At 40.9% G+C, this 19,650-nt stretch overlaps 1 protein-coding gene across 4 annotated transcripts in view; it reads left to right on the plus strand.

Annotated features, from left to right (window-relative positions):
* The window catches only part of PDE4A (phosphodiesterase 4A), a 338,473-nt gene that overhangs the window by 280,638 nt on the left and 38,185 nt on the right, over positions 1 to 19,650 (plus strand). For all 4 annotated transcript variants that reach the window (XM_081954838.1, XM_081954840.1, XM_081954839.1 and 1 more), the window contains 5 exons: positions 38 to 223; positions 2,421 to 2,457; positions 3,018 to 3,091; positions 4,663 to 4,712; positions 7,449 to 7,561. In XM_081954838.1, the coding sequence (XP_081810964.1) occupies positions 38 to 223; positions 2,421 to 2,457; positions 3,018 to 3,091; positions 4,663 to 4,712; positions 7,449 to 7,561 (460 nt within the window). The remainder of the gene's footprint in view (positions 1 to 37; positions 224 to 2,420; positions 2,458 to 3,017; positions 3,092 to 4,662; positions 4,713 to 7,448; positions 7,562 to 19,650) is intronic.

A 19,650-nucleotide genomic window follows, 5' to 3' on the forward strand; every position in this document is an offset into this window, starting at 1 on the left:
TGAATTCCTTGACATGTTTCTTTTTTCCCTCTGGCAGCTTTGAAGTGGAAAATGGCCCATCTCCAGGTCGCAGCCCCTTGGATTCCCAGGCCAGCCCTGGATTGGTGCTTCACCCCAGCTTTCCGCAAAGCCAAAGGCGTGAGTCCTTCCTATATCGTTCGGACAGTGACTATGACATGTCGCCAAAGACCATGTCACGCAACTCCTCCATTGCCAGTGAAGCGTAAGTCCCTCTTCTTTCTTCAGTGGGATTTCATGGAGATCATAGAGCAATCAGATAAAGGCTCAGGTCTCTTAAATGCCCAGGCAGGTAGACCTTGGGCTGGAAAACACACGTGTCCCATGGGTGACAGGTGGGTTGAAAGCCAGGCACCGTATCACACCCCCTTTCTCAGTGACAAGCTCCCTGAACCAAAGGAAGACCAGGAATCAGCCTATTGACCGCAACACTGGATCAGCTGTAGACTGAGAGGCTCATAGGCTCCCTGGTGAATCTTCCAGCAGTACCGTATAAGCCTATGTTAGCTGGCAGTCCTGAGCGAGTGCAGAAATGCGGCCTCTTAAGACATAGTTATTGGTAGTCACGAAGAAGCTACATTTTCTTTTCTGAGCCGAGCCAACACTCTTTGCATGAAGGTCTGTTCTCAACACTGCAACCTAATTTTCTTGCAATCACAAACAAAGTTCACCAAAGTCTGCAACATAAAGTAAAAAGGCTGTTACCTGCAGCACAATTGAGAAAGGGAGAAAAGCTCACTTTTTGCATGAGTTTTCTTAGCCCCTTCTATCAGGGATTTTCTGTGTCCCTTGGATTGGGATGCTGGAATTTGGAAGCAAAAAGAGAAAAAAAAAAGGTGGCTTCCTTTCCTTCCCTTCCCTTTCTTCTTTCCTTCTTTCTTTTTGCTTATTTATTTAGAGTTACCCAATTCTATTTGACTCTAGGCTGCTCACAGCTTTTTGTATGTGTTTTGCAAAAATGCCATGCCAACCAGCTGTAATATACAACCACTCAATTTAACAAAACAGTTTTACATAACATCCTCACACACTATCCAAATGCCCCAAAAGAGGGAGTTCCAGATATTTTATTAACCTCATGTAAGTTTATATTGCTGCTACGTCCCCTGCAACATTTAAGCTCATGAAAGTATGGTAAAAGTATTGGGATGCTTCCATGATAAAGTTAACCACCCTTTCTCCAGATCAGTGTTTCTCAATCTCAACGACGTTTAAGATGTGTGGACCTAAATTCCCAGAATTTCTCCATCCAGCATGCTAGCTGAGGAAGTTCTAGGAATTATACATTGTATAATGTATATGCTGAGGCTCAGAGACAGTCATGTAGTTTCAGTGACTTATGTCTAGAATGCAAATGGATAGAGTGAAGCCATTCCTTACCTTTTGAGAAATTGCTTTTGGGACAGCAAAAGGTAGGGCCAAATATTGGAAAAATGGTGGTGACTCCATCCCCTTCTCTGCTAGGTGTTAAATGAAAGAGTTGGAAAGATGCTTGCAGAGTTAAAACTTTGCCTTGGGTGGCAGAAAAATTGTTCTGATATTATAGGGATAAGCAAACTGCAACTCATGAGTCTCCCTTTTGCAAGCCTTGGAGCTTCCTTGACCCAACCTTGCATGTTTTCTGGTCCCAATTACTTTACTGCTCTCAGCACCAGCCCCCCAGCCCCATTTGACTGCTTTGACCGCCCAGGAATATCTTCACCAGTCCAACAAAGTTCTGTCTCCTACCCAGAGCTTTGGAGAGAGAGAATAATATAGGACGATTGGGGGGGGGGAGGGGTCAGGTTAGCTCTGAAGCATGTTTTTACAAGGTGCTTACCTGTGAATTATTTCAGATCCTTGATGTGATTCCTCTAGACTCTACTATCAAACAATCTTTTTCAATGTATTGTGCAGAATATAGTGCGTTTAAAGGAACACAGCAACCAAGGTTTAAATAATGCACTTCAGGGCGGGAAATGTTAGTAATGGTATTCAGTATGTAGGCTGGGATTGCCTTAAGGATAATTTTGGTTGACGTTTCCTAAAAGTAAATGGCTTCAAGGCTCAAAAGTGAACTTATATGCTTAAGAAAATTGACCTACAGTATTTTCTCTGAGCATCGTCCAAGTCTCCTGCCAGAAAACGTGTGTGGCTCAGATTATGGGACACTGTGGGTTTAGTTATTATTTCTTTATTTCTTCCCATCTCTATCCTATTTTTTTCCTATAGAAATTGATGGCAGTGTGCTTGTACTTTCTCCTCCCCCCTTCCCATTTTGTCTTTGAAACAATCGTGTGGTAAAATAATTGTCTTGTTAAGTGAGGACCTGGGCTTCCTCTACCTTCATTTAACACTTTAAACTTCAGGTTCTGCTCCCTCTCTCCAAAGTAATACAGAGCTATCATTTTTCTCCTTTACAGGCATACTGAAGACCTGATAGTGACACCATTTGCCCAGGTATGGCTTTCCTTAATTTCAGAATTGTTCATAAAGCTTACTACGTTACAATACATCTTTTGTTTCCCATTGCACTGTGACTGAATAAGCCACTTTTATTAGAGGCTAACCAAATTCCTTAAAACACACTTCTCAGTAGCAGTATATGTAGATGAAAAGAAATTGCAAACGATCAGGTTGATAGCATTCTTTGTGTTTCTATCAGGCACCAATCAGCATGACCACGTTTTCTTTTTTCCTTGTTTCTATTGATGAAAAATATACTGAGCTTCTGATCATTTAGAGAAATCTAGAGCTTTTCTCTGTTGGAAGAATGGAAAAGGAAGTTAATTCTTTTTGTGTCCTATTAGAAACAACATTTAATACAGAACCACATATACTTTGCCACTTGGGCCTGGAAAGTACCTTCTTGGTTCAAGTCTCCCTCTTCCCTTTACATCCCCTAATTCTTTAAGTGGAGGAAGACTCCTTTACTTTGTTACTTTTTAATTGTTAATTGTAATTATTCTTATTGCAAACTTTAGTTCTTAACATTCTTGTTCCATATGTACTTTTTACAGGTCTTGGCAAGCTTGAGGAGCGTACGTAATAATTTCTCCATCCTGGCAAATGTTCCTACGCCAACATCCAATAAGTAAGTGTCCATGAAAGCTGGGGAGATAAACTATTGATGACTTCTTGATCTTTTATGAAGCCGAGTTATAGATACTAGGTATTCAAGTCTTTTGGATAAGCAGCTTTTAGAGGACCTAGTAGATATTCATGTGCAAAATTTCAGATTCTTCCAGATTCCCCAGAATCTGCTGCATTATACTCCCGTTTTTGTAGTCCACGTAGTTGATAAAGAGCTACTGGAATGGGAAATTGTATGCATCTTTCATTGCAGTAGCTAAATAAATTCCTCAGGTACAAAGATTGTGTTCCTCTGAATACCAGTTCCTGGAGGGCAAAAAGCCAGTGAGAGTTGGCTGTTGCTTGTCCATTTTCTCTAAGCACCTCCAATCTAGGACTGGAAAAAGATTGTTGGACTATCTAGATCCTTGGATAATGCCAACAAGGCTTCTTTGTTTAATATTCATTTGTGACCTTATTGGAAAAGGAGAGAAGTTGCTTCCCACCATATAGTGCTAAAGTGACTTCCTGATATTGCTGGACATCTTTACTTTAACAGACAAGTATTCAAAAATTTATTTCACATGTATTCTTTTAAACACAGGCAACATATGGACTCCAGAAAGCTTTGGAGTCTTTGTTATGCCCACACAGAATGGATGGTGTTGAAAGATAGTTGGAGCTGCACTTCAACAACATCTGCTAGTGGACCAGAAGTTTCCAGCCACTTAATTATTTATGAAAAATAATAATAGTTTATTATTTTTTGTGAAATCAGCATAATTGTAACCTTTGCTAGCTAGACCACAGATGCCAACATATTTATGAAATAGTGAAGGGGGGGGGGGAAATCCTGTAATACTGAGTATGATAGCATTCATTCGTCCCTTTCTTTTCAATTCACTCCCATTTGTCAAACTCCTGTCACTGACTAATCAATGCCAGAGACAGAATTCAGAACTTTAGAACACACTACAAGAATGGAATGCAGCTCCATTTGAACATTCACAATACGGTGATATTAGAAGGGGCCAGTCCAAGAAGAAACTCCAGGTCTCTAGACATTGTCGGCCTGTAACACCCATCAGTGTCAACCAGTATGGCCATTATTGGGGGTTTTATGAGTTAGAATTCAACACTATCTAATGGGCTCCATTTCTTCTTGACCCAACATCCTGTGTCAAATGTGTAGCCGTAGTTTGAAACTTCCTACATTTAAAACTTGAATGCAGTTGCTGCTCCTTAGAGGTAAGAGAAACAAGGGAAGAACCTTAATTTCTCAAAGGCTCATAGAGAAGAGGTTGTCCACGTTCCATGTTTAAAGACTCCTATATTTCCACCTTATATCAATAATTTCTAGAACACAAACCTGGTGCTGTAGTATGTAATATACTGCCCAGAGTAGCCCCATAGTGAGATGGGTGGCCAATAAATTTAACAAATACAAATAAATAATAGATAATCAGTGTTACCTGCAAACATATTAAAGTGTAATCTTGTTGAACAGGGTGAGCAGAAGAAGATGTTTAACTCCTTTTATATTTGGTGCAGTAAAGAAGATGCTGAACTTTTCCCTATTTTTTGCTCCCTTAGGAGATCTCCCTTGGGCGGGCAGCCAGCTGTTTGCAAAGCCACACTCTCAGGTAATGCCATTTTGTTTTCTGTGACCAAGAAAATTCTGATTCAGACAAAAGAGCGCACACACACAACCAATCTTGCAGGATGGCATTGGATCTCGACATGAAAAATCTTAAAAAGTACAAAGTGCACCTATTGAAATGTATTGAAAGTGTCCCAGGTAATTACACTCTCTGTGAAAGATTATTGCTTTGGAGTCTGCATCATCTTCCTCTGGGGAAAAGCAAACACGATTGAATGCATTGGGTACCAAGGTGGATCTTACTTTGAGGCAAGTTAAGGCAGCTCACTCTGACATCAGATTTGGAGGAAATAAGAACCTGAGGGCTCTAAGCAAAGGTTGTGCAAAAGTGGTTCTTCACAGGAACACCAATCTTGCGTTCAGTTCATTGATGCTTGTGTAGGAGGGTCTACAGACAGGCTGTGTCTATACTAATTACGGAACTCTTCAGAATGTTTTCTTGGCTAGGCCTAGCACACACTCTTAAGTACAGCATGCTTATAGAAAAAGCTATGCATCAGTACTCAGCCCTCTGGTTTTACACTTTAGATAGCATTCATTTTTAAATGTGACATTCACTTTTCCTCTGGAGATGTATCAGAATGAGAAAACTCAATCCGGTTTATCTTCTTTGAGGAAGATTGAAGCACTTTGATAGCTCTTCAAGTTCTTGCCTCAGGAGGAATCTGTCCTTAGGACTTCTCTGCTGTTTAAATGAAAGGGAACCTTCCCAGCAAAGTAGTATTATCTAGTTATGACATTTGAAGAGTGACCCACATCCAAAAATTGACCAAAGCTCCTACAACTGTAGAATCCTATAATCAATAGCACCTTTGAAGATCTGCTGTGGGAAAGACTTACTTCAAAAGTTGGGGGTTTGTGGGGAGAACTCTCTAGATGAAATAGGACTACAATTCCAATCCTTGCTGATCATAGACCATGCTGATTGGAATGATGAGAGGTGAAATTAAACATCAGTAGAGCCACAGCTTGCTCAGCCCCCGTCTGGTGAGTGATCATGTGAATGGTGAAATGAAAAAGAGTCAACTTCAAAAAACATGCAGCACCACCTGCCTGATATTAATGCCAGGTGATAACATTGACTACAGATTACTGCTGTCTAAGATGCAGAAAATGCAGGTCTAGAGGGGCAACTGCTTGGTCCTTCACAAAAAATACAGATGTAAACCCAGCAAGTACGGTATACAGTAAACAATATATGCCACGTTAAGAAACCTTCAGTTAATTCCCCAGCTGCTGGAATTGTGGCAAGATTATGTCTATCTGCTTATATCTATGTGCAAGCAGATGAATTGTTAATAGATGCAAATAAGTTGTGATCTGAGCTCTGACCATGTTTGAAAGGGGCTAATTTGAATGGATGCAGAAACTGATATGCTGATAATACTGTGCTGTGCTCGAATATGCCAGTTTATTGATTGTGGCAACTAATGGGCTGCCGAGATTCATTTTGTTTTTAATTTGTATGTAAATGGAAGCTTTCATCAGGGTTATTGAATAGGGCCATAGAGAATACTTGTAGTTGACAAATAAAACTGTAGGGAGCTTCTGTGTGGATGTTCAGTGGTCTAGAAATACAACAGGCCAGAAGCAGGAAGGGCTTCAGTCCCCTCTTGGTTTCTGTTTCTCCCCCTCCCCCTCCGCTTCCTGTTATAGAAAATGATCTGTCCCAGAGCAATCCACTCTACCTACAGTAGGTGAGTCATGTGAATTGGAAAGGATAGTTGTAAGGGCAAATAAAGGAAAGTTGTCAAACTATGTCACACCTCTCAATTATTGTTCTGCCCTTGGTACAACAAAATTAAGTTCTGCTTCTCATATTTGCTGGGATCCGCTTCTTGCTGCCAATGAAACAGGTGGTAAGGAAGTAGCAGAATGTAAGAAACCTATCCCCAGGATCAAGCATTGCCTGATTGAAACACAGCTTTGTTAGACTTATTGTTGAGGAGTGCTGTTTGTCATAAATGGTGTAGGGTCTCCTGCTTGGGTGGGATTAGATGACCTACAAGGTTCCTTCCAACTCTGTTAATCTGTTATCTGTTAATTTTAGTAAATAAGGAAGATACTACGGGGAAATATGAGCCTTGTAGGATTTGTTTTACTATTAGAGAAGTGGCTGTCTTAAGTTAGCTGGCACTCATGCCATGACTCTAGTTTATGGCTGGGAAGAGGTGCTTGTGGAATCCTATATCGGAGGTGCCAAAATAACTTGCAACTTGATTAAACAGAGCCATTTGCTGCTCTGTCTCAAGAAGCAAATTGTTTTGGGCCAATCCTAAAGTCCTGAGTGCAGAAGTTCAATCCCAATTCCAGACACATTGTTCTCAAACGAGACATGCACCACCTGTGACTGATTGCAGTATTTGTATCCTGACATGTATGTCAATTGTCACTCACCTTTTCCTGTGTGTTTTTGCAACCTAAAGAAAGTTGCAAAAATAGAAAACATATTGGGCTCTAGTGAGTTATCTTAGATAATTGGTTGGGTTGCTGGATGGCTTTGAGACCATCGTCTTCCTTCCTTCCTTCCATTCTAAAGATGATCTCCTGGCCATGGTTGTCTCATTTAGCTTGCATCATCTCAATGAATCTGATCTGACCATGCTTTTAACAAGGAAATTGAGTAGAAAATTATAGAGGAGGACATTCAGTTCTTTTGGAAATGCTTGAAAGATCACTTGAACCTAAACTTTGATTTATTTTCCCACTTCTTCTGTAGAAGAGACATACCAACAACTAGCCAGAGAGACCTTGGAGGAGCTAGACTGGTGTCTTGATCAATTAGAGACCATTCAGACCTATCGCTCTGTCAGTGAGATGGCATCTAACAAGGTAAGGAAGCGTGTTTAGCAAATGCAGCCGATGCACCATGGTATCCAAGATGATGTCAATATTTTGTCTATTATTAATTCCACACAAACATCTGTCAACTTTGAAATGTATACAGCCCATATTTATCTTCTCTATAATAGTTTTATTCTATATATTGCAGCATGTATTATATAGTATGCATCGTATTTGTGTTACAAAGCCAAAATATTGCAACATGGAATGCCTGCTGACCCATATCGTCCTCTGAAATATTTCAGCTCTTTTGACTTGTTGTTATGCTCTGTTCTCCAGCAATCAGTAAGCATCCATGGCAGCTAGGTTCACATAGTCGCATCTTGGAGGTTCCTTTTTTTCAGGTTTCCACTCCAAACATTTGTGTACACCCTCAAAATTTCCTTAAACTTGTTGATGTTGTGTTTGGATCATTTGTTTTAGCTATGTACATGATCACAGCCTGAGCATCAGGAAGACAGGAAAATGCAAAAGATATTTGTCTGAAAGGGTAATAGTGCTTTCAACCCCTCACTGTTGTTTCCAAAAACATTTATAGGATCTGATTGTCTTGAAAACAGGAATTACAGAAGTATAGTGATTTGTTCTTTATCGTTTGGAAATGGAATTTATGGATAAAAAAATCATACTCTTAAGTGGAGTTAATAGTCATTGTTGGTTCATCTTCTGGAAATTACCACTATTTTTTTAAAAAAAAATCTTTTTAGATGTCTCTCTGAGGACTTGTAAGATGGTTTAAAGTGGATGAACAGTGGCCACAGAACTGTAATTTTTTAATGATATTGCACACTAATTCATTTTTATTTTAATGAAAGTGAATTAAATAGAGTTATCTTTTGTTCTGTCAGCATTCTCTTTTTGGTCGTTAGTAAATTCCAAGTAAAGTCCATGGACTTTATCTGGAGAAGATTTGTAGTCCTAATGTACAATTCTGATGTAGAGTATATCACTTACTCTGAAGCAACTTGTTTTTCTTCTAGGAAAAAAAAGAATTGGAAAACCATGTTTATTTTGGATTTAGTTTCATCTTGAAGTAAAATAAGTTTCCCCAGAATGTGTTTGCTGCCTTTAAGTTTTTAAACTTGTTATTAGCCTAATTTAAACAGATCTACGTGAACTCTTACTGTATTGGCATGCCAACCAGGCAACAGGAATGTAAGTCTCAGACAGACCTAACTAACGCAGTAGGATATTAGCTTTTCTCTACAAATGATAAATTAATATAACTTGGCACTAAATTTCCAACTATACTGCCAGCCCTTCAGGGTAGAATAGGTCAGTAGCAGACACCACAAAAATAGTAGAACACTATTATATCAAACTATAATAATATATTCTTAAAAATCTGACAAAGTTTGTCTTTTCCTTCTTCTTATACTAAATAGAATCAACAGAGGCCATTTTTATGTTTCTTCCTCATCTGCTCCTGTCTTTCCCAGCTAAACTGATATTTTTGTAATTGGTTGCCACATAGTTTCTTTGAGGTTGTCTATGTATCCTCTGCATCTGCCAATTAAATGTTTTCTTTGCTGGGGCATTATTTTTAAAAAATATCTGCTTCCTCCTGTTCCAACTGGGATCTTTCCCAATATATTGAGATTGAAACTCCAGAAGTCCTGTTCATGCTTTTTTGGACTCTAGGGATTTGCAATTACCAATACACCTGAAGGATCTTATTTTAGGAGTATTTCCACTTTCTAAATAAGACTCATGAAACTTTAGAAAGTTTCTACACAGCTTTCATGCAGTTTTTTTAAAAAACATCTTCCCAAAATGCTATTATTGTTTCCAACACTGTCTCCCTACTTGATGTCCAATATCAAAAAGATATCAAAAAGACAAGAGGTTTGCTTTTCAGTTATTACTACATGGCTCTTCAATCAGAACATTATTTCTGGTATCTTTTTTGTAAATTTGCAGTGGCTGTAAGTAAGAGGTTAGATAAAAATAGCAATATCAATAGCACTTAGATTTATATACCACTGCACAGTGCTTTACAGCACTTTTTGAGAGGTTTACAAATCTCAGCATATTGCCCCTAACAATCTGGATCCTCATTTTATCGACTTCAGAAGGATGGAAGACTGAGTCAACCTTGAGCCGGTCATTATAAAACTCCAGGCAGTGAGCAAAGTTGGCCTGCAATACTGCATTTTAACCATTGCACCTCTATGGCTCTTTAAAAATCTGTAAGATAATATAAGTTTAGCTTCCTACTGCCTTACACAGATTCATGCTTGTGTTTGAGAGAACCAGCATTTTATTCCTGTTGGTATATTTATGTTGAAATAAAATAAGCATGTTAAATAAGTAGAAATTGCTTCAAATTAAGCAAGTGAGAAAGAGACAGGTGGCTTAGGCCGGCCAAAACAAAAGGGGAAGCAAGTTGGGAGGCAAGAAGAATCTAAATAAAATTTTAAGGCAGGGTATTTGGGTTTTGTTCTCTTGTGGTGTAAGGAGTGTCCTTTGACCACTTTTGCTCCATGGGAGGATACAATCAAGTCACGGATTTGTTATGCAAAATCAGAATAAGATAGGTATTAGGAAGGTGGGAGGAGGTGGTCCACAATCTCATTCTTCAGAATGAGAGATCAGCATATCCTGTTGAAGGGTATCATTTCCTACCTCTGCGGCCTCTGATGTTCAGGTTGCCATGTTGCAATCATGGAACCAATGTCAGGATGCCATAAGGCAGTTGATGGCAGGTGGTTCCTTTTCTTCAGCATTGTTTAAATGTGAAAGCTACTTCCTGTTAGCATTACCATGGATCTTTGATGGGCTAGAGGGGTCATTGGGGTACATGTGTGAATGGGCCAGTGAGTATTTATATGTACAATACCGAAACACATCTACTGCACACCAGATGTAACCATCTAGATCAATCATTGGCTTAATTGGGTGCAAAATTCTTTAGACTCTTGTTTTATTGAGTAACACCAGTTGTTTCCAAAGAAAGGGAAGTGTATAATACTCATTGCATGCTGCAGCAGTTTCTTCTTGGTTAAAAAAAGTTAGTCCTGGATACTTCTGAGAAACAAATTCCAAATCAGTAGCTGGTCAGGCCAGCTGGTATTCATGGCATAGATTTATAGGAAGAATATAATTACTGAGAGCACAGTGCTTAGGTAAATATAATATGTGTGTATTTATTAGGCTACAACCCTCACTTCTGTGACTTCCTCACATTTCTAATCTGGACAGAGACTCTTAGCTCCTTCCTATGACCTTATCTTCATCACTCCAGCTTGAGATCATTAGAGCTATGTTTTACTATGTCAGTCCTGGAAGGTTTAGGTTAGGTTTAGGTTTATTGGACTTATATGCCGCCCTTCTCCCAAAGGACTCAGGGTGGCGTACAACATAAAAACACATATTACAAAAGTTAAAAATAAAATGATTAAATAGAATATCCAGAAAACCCAATAGACATTTACAATGAGGTTTAGAAATTAAATTATAATTAACAATTAAAATTAATAATTTATTTTATTCAGGCCAGGCCGGTTTGCTGGAAAAGCCAACTTTTTAGGGTGCACCGGAAGGACCGGAGGTCGGGAACTATGCAAAGCTCCAGGGGCAGCTCATTCCAAAGAGAAGGCGCTCCCACAGAGAAGGCTCTTCCCCTGGGGGGTTGCCAGCCGACACTGCCTGGCTGACGGCACCCTGAGGAGGCCAACTCTGTGGGATCGTACTGGATAGTTGGAGACTACTGGTGGCAGTAGGTGGTCTCGCAAGTACCCTGGGCCTAAGCCATGGAGCGCTTTAAAGATCATAATTAACACCTTGAATCGCACCCGGAAAACAACCGGCAACCAGTGCAGGCCGCCTAAAAGGGGGTGTAACATGGGAGCACCTAGGTACCCCCATGACAACCCACGCGGCCGCATTCTGGACCAACTGAAGCCTCTGTGTTCTCTTCAAGGGCAGCCCCATGTAGAGAGCATTACAGTAATCCAGGCAAGAAAGGACGAGGGCGTGAGTGACTGTGCACAGGGCATCCCGATCCAGGAAGGGGCGCAACTGGCGTACCAGGCGAACCTGGTAAAAGGCCCCCCTGGTCACAGCCGTCAGGTGTTCTTCTAAACTAAGCCGCGTATCCAAGAGGACTCCCAGATTGCGGGCCTCTCTGAGGGGGTTAAAATTTCTCCCCCTATCATCGAAGATGGTACAAGATGCACAAATCGGAATGACAGGAACCACAGCCACTCAGTCTTGGAGGGATTGAGCTTGAGCATGCTTGTCCCATACCGCTAATGGTTGGTCTGGTAGCTCTTGGTCAAAATCGGTAAGCAGAGGCATCCACACCTGGCAATAAAGCCATGTCTTTTGCTCAGATCCAGGCCATCCCCACTTTGGTTGCAGAATTGGGGAGGGAGAGACATGGACTCTTGTTTTCCGGTCTGCTCATCACCTTGCTTCCATTCCCAATTCTGGCAATAAGAAATGCCTGGCTGAGAGGCAGCTGCCCAGAATATTAAATCTGGCCCTTTATGCCTGGTGTCCATCCATTTCCTCCTTGGGCATGAAGATATGGGACCTCAGACACTGTCTATGTGGTGTTGTGGGGAGAAGGCTAGTCCACAACAGTTCTGACCTCTGGAGGTCCTGAGTTTTAAAATCCGTCTAATTTAGATCTTTGCAGAGTGGCCCTCCCCCTGCCTCTTCTCGCTTCCCCCTGCGATGCCATTCATTTCTTTGCCTCCTCCTTCTTTGGCCAGCTCTTGCTTCTGTGCGCCTCTAATCACCTCCTCTCTCCTGCCCCTCCTCTTCCCTCCCTCGTTTCCACTCCCTTTCTTCTCTCTCTATCCCTCTCTCCCTCATCGCCACCTGACATCATATCCCATCCACCCATTGCTGCAGTGAGAGAAACGTGCATTCACACACACACACATACACACACAGAGAAGCGCGCGCACGCACGCACACACACACACACACACACGCCAAGCCAGGGAACAAAGCTGCAGCTGAGGCCATACTAGGAGTTACCGTCTCCGTGGTGACTGCTGCCCTCAAATGCACATCAAAGAGATGATGGGGACGTGCCTTTTAGCAATGCAGCATCTGCCTTGCTAGCTGGATGCATACCATGTGGTACCCAGATATGGCTGGGAATCTCCCTCCTGCTCCACCTGGGCGAAATCGTTCTTCCATGCAGTGACTGCCTGCTGCCGTCTTCGCTTCTTCCTTCTATCTTCCTGAACTGCTGCTGGATTGCTGGATTGTTTCTTCTGAAGATGTGACCGGAGGAGACGGAGAGGGAGGCACATTGTCCAGACAGTTGAGGAGGATTTTGCTTGCTGATAGTCAGAGCAGCTTTGCACTGTGGGTATCCGCCTCCTTATCGGCAACATAGCCAGAGACGAGAGGTTTTCAGGTGTGGGCCTATCTGGTATATCTTCTTCAGCCACGGCCCCCTGGTGGGGGAGGACTACAGGAGGTGCAACAGAGATGTGAGAGTTCCCGTGCAAGGCAGGTTGGCCAGCAAGAGCCATGCAAGGCCCAAACCTGCATGTAGAAAGAACATCTTTGAGGAATTAACCCCTGCCTTTATTGCCAGCCCCAAGGAAAGGGGACACCACTAATCAGCCACTCGTCTAAAGAGGAGGAATACCACCTTGGTGGGCAACCCAGAGAGCCCTTGCTGCTCACTGGCCAAGAACAGAAGATGCCCTTAGTGGATTTTTTCTGTGAGACCTGTGCAAAACCATGGCTGGTCGGCTGGTGGGACCAGGTAATCTGGATATATCTGGGTTTTGTCTGCTTTGTTTCTGTGGATAGATACTGTTGGGAAGGGGAGTATGCATGAGCTTTTGGATAGCCAGTGTCTGATCTGATTTCACTGTCTCGGGGAGATAGATTAAGGGGAACCAAGAGGGAGCCTTACAATAGCTGCATACTTAATGTTACTAAGAGGACATGGGGCATGTCTAGTGCTTCAAGCATCTCTCTATAAGCATGCATCTTGGCAAGTTCAGACATGGGCACAATCAGCTCAGGGTCCTGCTTTCAACAGTGTGTGGAGTGCTGTGTCAGTCAGGGAGATGAGAAAAGACCTGTGCCCTTCCTGGCAGCCTACAATGTCACACTGGAATTGCTGCCGTGTGCCCTGTCCTGTGGCTAAACAGACAGGCAGCCCTCTGTCTCCAGTATTCCCTGATTTTCAAGCAACAGAGATGGACCCTCATAGAGGGTACTCTCTGTCAAGTACCATTTGAGTACTGCTTGAACTAGCATAGGCTAGCTCTGAAACATGGGTGCTGTTTCCCCTGAGCTTGTGGGATCAGCCAAATAGTACATGTTTGGGATCTGTTGTTGTCTTTGTGGACATACTTGGCTTGAGGCCGTCAATCAATGACTTTGGTGATAGTTTTGCTTGTTATGATTGATGCAGCCTTTGCAAACTTTACCTAGCCTGAAATAGTGAAGATTTTCATGGTTGACTGTCAGATAGGTCTGTAAAGGTCAGCAAGAATATAGCAGTTTGCCCTCTATTTCCTGGGCTTGATTAATTTGCTCCATGTATGAATTTTTTAAAAAAGAGAATGGGATCTCTTTAGAATGGATGCTACAGTTTGTATTGGTTTGGGGAGCGTATGCTTACCTGAATAAGCTAGAGAGCTTTAGGAATGAAACACTACTGTGATCTTGTAGAGGTCGGTCTCAGTGTGGTGTTTTTGTCTAGGATGATATGATGGGTGCATGGCTGCCAGTGCCTGCACGTGGGTGTGCTTCAGTCGGCTTTGTGATGTTAAGGGTTATCAGTGGAATGGTACATATTCATGTGGTCTGTGTAAAGAGTTTAGCTAGAACAGTGTGTCTGCAGGAGAGGGCAGTATGCCAGAAATTTGTGGGTGTGTGATATTGGGCGTGGTGGGGTAGAAATGTTTGTTGAGCTCCGTTTCTTTATACTGTGTGTAGGTGTCTGTTCGCGGACATTGTTTTTCTATGTTAATAGCAGAAAAACACTCTTTGCAATAAATCCCTGAACTGACCATTGGAGACCGGAAGTTGAAATTTGTCTAGTCCATAGAGTTGGATACACTGGGTTTTAAAGGCAGTCCTTTACTCTAGGTTTTGAGCTGGGCTTATATATTACTGTTTTCCTACTTTCCTCTATTCTTCCAATCTGTCTCAAAATGGAAGAAGTTGAAGAAAGACACAGCATAAGAAAGCTTTGGTGAAACTGTCTAGTGTTATCAGCACTGAGCAACTGGGCATCAAACATTTTATTCCTTAGGCACCTTGTCAATGACTGCTACCCTCAAACCTGTTTCTCCCAGAGTTCCAATCCTTAGGGATTCAAGGCCTCCCCTTCCCCCCCAAACATCCCATAATAACCCTAATTTTCTCAGATTAAGTGCCAGGTCCTATAGCAAAATACTGTGAATAAATATATTGTCTTTTCATTCTGCGATTTGTACCCTGGCGGAAAAACTTCATTTTCCCTTTATTTCTTAGGTTTTAAAAATTATTTTTAAGGACCATATATTATATAGTAGTCAGCTCTTGAACAAATCTGATCACAATGGCATTTTTCCCAGGCTATCAAGCAGACCTGTTCTGGAGATGGTAGCAGCTATAGTAGAGCTGAACATCTTAGAAGTTTTCTGGTGTTCTGGTATTTCTGTTTTCCCCATTCAAATTCCAATGGAGAGATAAAAGGTTTCAAAAGGGCTTTCCTTTTAATTGCAAAACATTAATGAAAAAGACACATGCATGATTCAGAACAGGATCTGTGAATGCAGTGACTCATGGGTAGGTGCAGCCTGTGATAGCACCATACACTTTAGTCATTAGCCCATTTCCCTTCCTTTTTACCCAGCATCACTCAGCATTCTCTGCAAGCCTCTGTCCCTTTGTTTGTTGAACTTATAATCAGCTTTTGCCTTCCAAAATCCTTCACATGTGCTGGAATTGCAACATACATAATTGTTAGCCTGCAATTATTATTAAAATTATTAATCTTTGCAGGGCATTATTTCTCTGAATAGCTATCAAGATATTGATTGTTATAGATCATCAAGAAGTTCTATGCACTATTCTTTTCCAGTCTAGCATTTCAAGCTGCAGAGAACTTTTAGTAGGACTTGACAGAAAAATCTCTCCTTGGATTCTGCCTGCAAGCCCATTTGTGGCAACTTATGCCAATTACAGGCTGTGAACTCCAACACCTTAAACAAATCTCTTTCTTGCCATATGGAAGTATCGTGGTTGTGATGTTCAGCTAAATTAAAATTAAGGCACCAAATTGTTACTCAAGTTGTTTTAAAACTTAGAGTTAAATGATACATCTTTATAGATTTTCTAACTACCGAGAGAGCGGGGCCAAATCCAACTTTTGAGAGAATGTGTTGAAGAACCTAGGAACAGTGCAGGAGAAAACCCTCCATTGTGTAGCACAGCCTTTGATAACAGGGATACCTTCAAAAGACTCAACTGCAGATATTAAGAACTGTGGATTATAATGAGAAGGTGATGTATGGACTTTAAAGATCAATTCCAACATCTTAAATTGCATCCAGTGCGCAATTGACAACAGTGTAGATCTGTCAGCATACAATCCCTGTCCTCTATTCCAAGGAATAGTTTAATTGCCATAGTTTGTACTAGCTTCAGTTTCTGGACATTATATTAGTCAAGTGTTGAGATTGTAACTGAGATGCAAATATGTATTGCTAATGGACTAGACATAAGTATAGAGGGCATCTATCACTCTCACTTCCTGTGAATCCAATGAGAAATGAGGATCTACTACTGTTTCAGAAAAAATTCAAGCTCTGATTCAACCGTAGTCCCCAAGGTTAGTTTTTAGTTTACTAACTGCACCTTGACTGAATTTCAGCATGTTCTCCCTTAGCCAGCCTTCAACTTTTGAATTCAGAGTTGTGACATAATGAAGAATTTAACCAGTGGAATGTTTTTGCCACTATATAAAATATGATAGGTGATATTGTTAGGTCTCTCTTTCAGTATCATTTTTGTATTCTTTTTTCAAGTGTCTCAAGACAACATGCATGACAGTTACCTTCCTAACTATTGGGAAGGTTAGTAGGTTGTTTAGAATGGGAGAAATTGATTCTAGTTCACTCTGTGCATTTCAAGACTGTTCAGGGATTCAACCTATCCCTTCTCAGCTAGGATAAATATCTTAGTAATAAAGGCTTCAACAATCCATACAGTTAAATAATAATTCAAGCTCAACCGTAATTTGAAACTCATATTTTGTTTCTTGTAATCCAGCTCTTTCTTGTCTACTAAATCTTTTCTTTTTCTTCGTTTTCTTATTTTTTGGTAATGAAATGAAATCCCTTGACAACAATTGATACCATTTGAGTGACTTCTCTGCAGGAAAAGGCTAGCACTCTGTCCCATGTTATTATTTACAGTAAAATTTTCTCACTTTCTTTTGTCTACCCACATGGGGGATGGACATCTGGAAAAATACATTCAGATGCCATGACCTGTTTATACCTATGAAAATCAGAATCAGGCAGGCAGGGAGTAGACACTCCATGGAACTTAAATTTGGACTTTGAAAAAGCAGGATAACGTGAGTATTGTTGCTTTGGAGAAGATTTCTGAGGATATTACAGACAGCCAAGAAATTAAAATGTGGATTATAGAACAATCAATCAATTCATTCTCCCTTGAGGCAAAATGACTTTGTTCAAATTATCACATTGGAGGATACAGTATACACTGGATACGGCTTATGCACCGGAGACAAATTCCTTGTGTGTCAGATCACACTTAGCCAATAAAGAATATTGGATTGTATTATAGTATGCCAGCTCCTTGAGAAGTCCATAATACTGGGAATAAGGGAAAAAGAAGGATGTCCAGCAGCATAGTTAATAGATTTGATTATAGCAGAGATGGGTGGCTGCTAAGAGTTGACGCTGAATTGATGGTACATCATCAGACCTTCAAAGTAGGCTAGGTCAAGAAACATGCAGTAGAAATTCCAGGAATACTACTTTCTTACAAAAAGATATAGTAACAGAATCTTGAAACCCATGCCCATCCATGCCAAGGTAAATCATGACAGATTTTAAAGTGTCCTTTGCATGTTTCTTTTTATCTCTGAACTGTATAATTTCTTGTGCACAGCCTTCCTTGATGGCTTCCTCATACCTTCCCCAAAGTGAGCTCTATATTGTTTTATTCACATAATCAGTCAAATCTCCTTCTGTCTCCAAAGGTTGTGGGGTGGGAAAAGATATAGAGTAAGGTGCTTTTATTATCTAGCTTGTCCTTGGTTTCCTGGGACCATTTGACTTTATCCTCCAAATTCTTTTCCCATGGTTCAAAGAGAATACTCAGTGACAAATAACTGCTGTATTCAAATTCCTTTTTATCAGACCTGCTTTCCAGGTTTGGTTCCATTCCTCTATTCTATAATATCTCTGGGTCATGATTTACGGTAGTTGATAGCTCTTAGAGTCTCCCTTTTCCTTGTGCAATGGGCTCTTCTCGTAAATTGGGTTTTCCAGGGAAAACGTTGACACAATTTGCTTGTGCAGCATCCAGCAAAGGTTTGTGTCTCAGATTACACTGCCCTTCACTTTCTACTTGGCGATATGTCCATATCCACAAACCAGAAGGTCTGCTTGTGTTTCATTTACTAAATTCATATTTTGGAGGGAGGTAAAGTACTATCTTTTCCAAACTCAAAAAGGTTACACTTCAATTTTTGAACAGAAGTTATCCCTGATGAATTTTGGCCCTTCATAACTAGCCTACTCCTGATTCTGGATCCTTGACTTTGTCAATTATTCTAGTAAAGGAGATCTATGTCCATGCACCTGCATACGCATAATGGCTGTCTCTTATGCCATTCTCTTTTTGACTCTGCTGATACTGGCTTGATTTTTTATGGTTCAGTTTTTCAAACTAGCAGCTCTCCAGTTTAGTGGACTGTAGTTAACACAATCCCAACCAGCATAAATATTTCATTTAGAGTCCAACATATCTGAAGGGCATAAACTGGAGACAACTGTGATAGAGGTTTGCGGGCTGAGCACTGGCTTCCACAGATGCATGGAGGCTGGTATGTCTTTGTCTTGTATTCACACCAGTGCCCCTATGGGAATCGTAACTCCTCCAAAAACTCTTCTGCAGGACGTACTGTGTTAAGCATTTGTGGGAACTGAAAGAACTTCCACCTCCTAAAATAGGATGCTGAACACTGAGGAAAGATAATACTTGAAAATCACATCCTTGGCATATAGCTGGCTAAGGGAGTCAAATAATACCTGAGCATATACAGGTAGTCCTCGACTTGCAACAGTTCATTTAGTGACCGTTTGAAATTAGAACAGCCCTGAAAAAAGGGACTTGATAATGTTTCACACTTACAACCATTGCAGCATCCCCTTGGTCAGGTGATCAAAATTCAGATGCTTGTCAACTGACTCCTATTTATGATAGTTGCAGCATCCCAGGGTGCAACTCATGCAATCCCCCCCTTTTTTTAACTTTCTGACAAGCAAAGTCAATGGGGAAGCCGGATTCACTTAACAACCATGTTATTAACAACCACAGTGATTCACTTAACAACTGTGGCAAGAAAGGTCATAAAATGGAGCAAACTTCACTTAACAATTGTATCGCTTAGCAACATAAATTTTGGACTCAATTGTGACGGTAAGTCAAGGATGACCTGTATATAGTTGCAGCACTTGTGATCCTGAAAAATATTCAGATTGCCCTGATTCATACTGGTCTCCACTCTTTGGGGGACTGGTCTTGAATTAACAGAGCAAATGCATTTCTCTCTAGAAGACTTTCTGCAATGATGTGGTAATGCCCATGAGAACAATACACTCTTGGTTATCCCTGCCTGCTGGTTGGGACTAGAAGCATGTTTGCAGAAGCTGACTAGACACAACAGCATTGGGGGAGCAGGCTGGAGAGTCACAAGCTACTTGTGTTTTTAAAACTGTTTTTAAACTTATGCAGGTTGGTATAGACAAAGTGGAAGTGGCAGTTCCACAAAATTTGAGAATTCCTCTGATATACATTGAAGTGTAATTATTAAAACTAAATGGTATATTTATTTATTTCTAAGCCTT

Source organism: Natrix helvetica, assembly GCF_964273705.1.
Source record: "Natrix helvetica genome assembly, chromosome: 1".
Lineage (NCBI taxonomy): Eukaryota > Metazoa > Chordata > Lepidosauria > Squamata > Natricidae > Natrix > Natrix helvetica.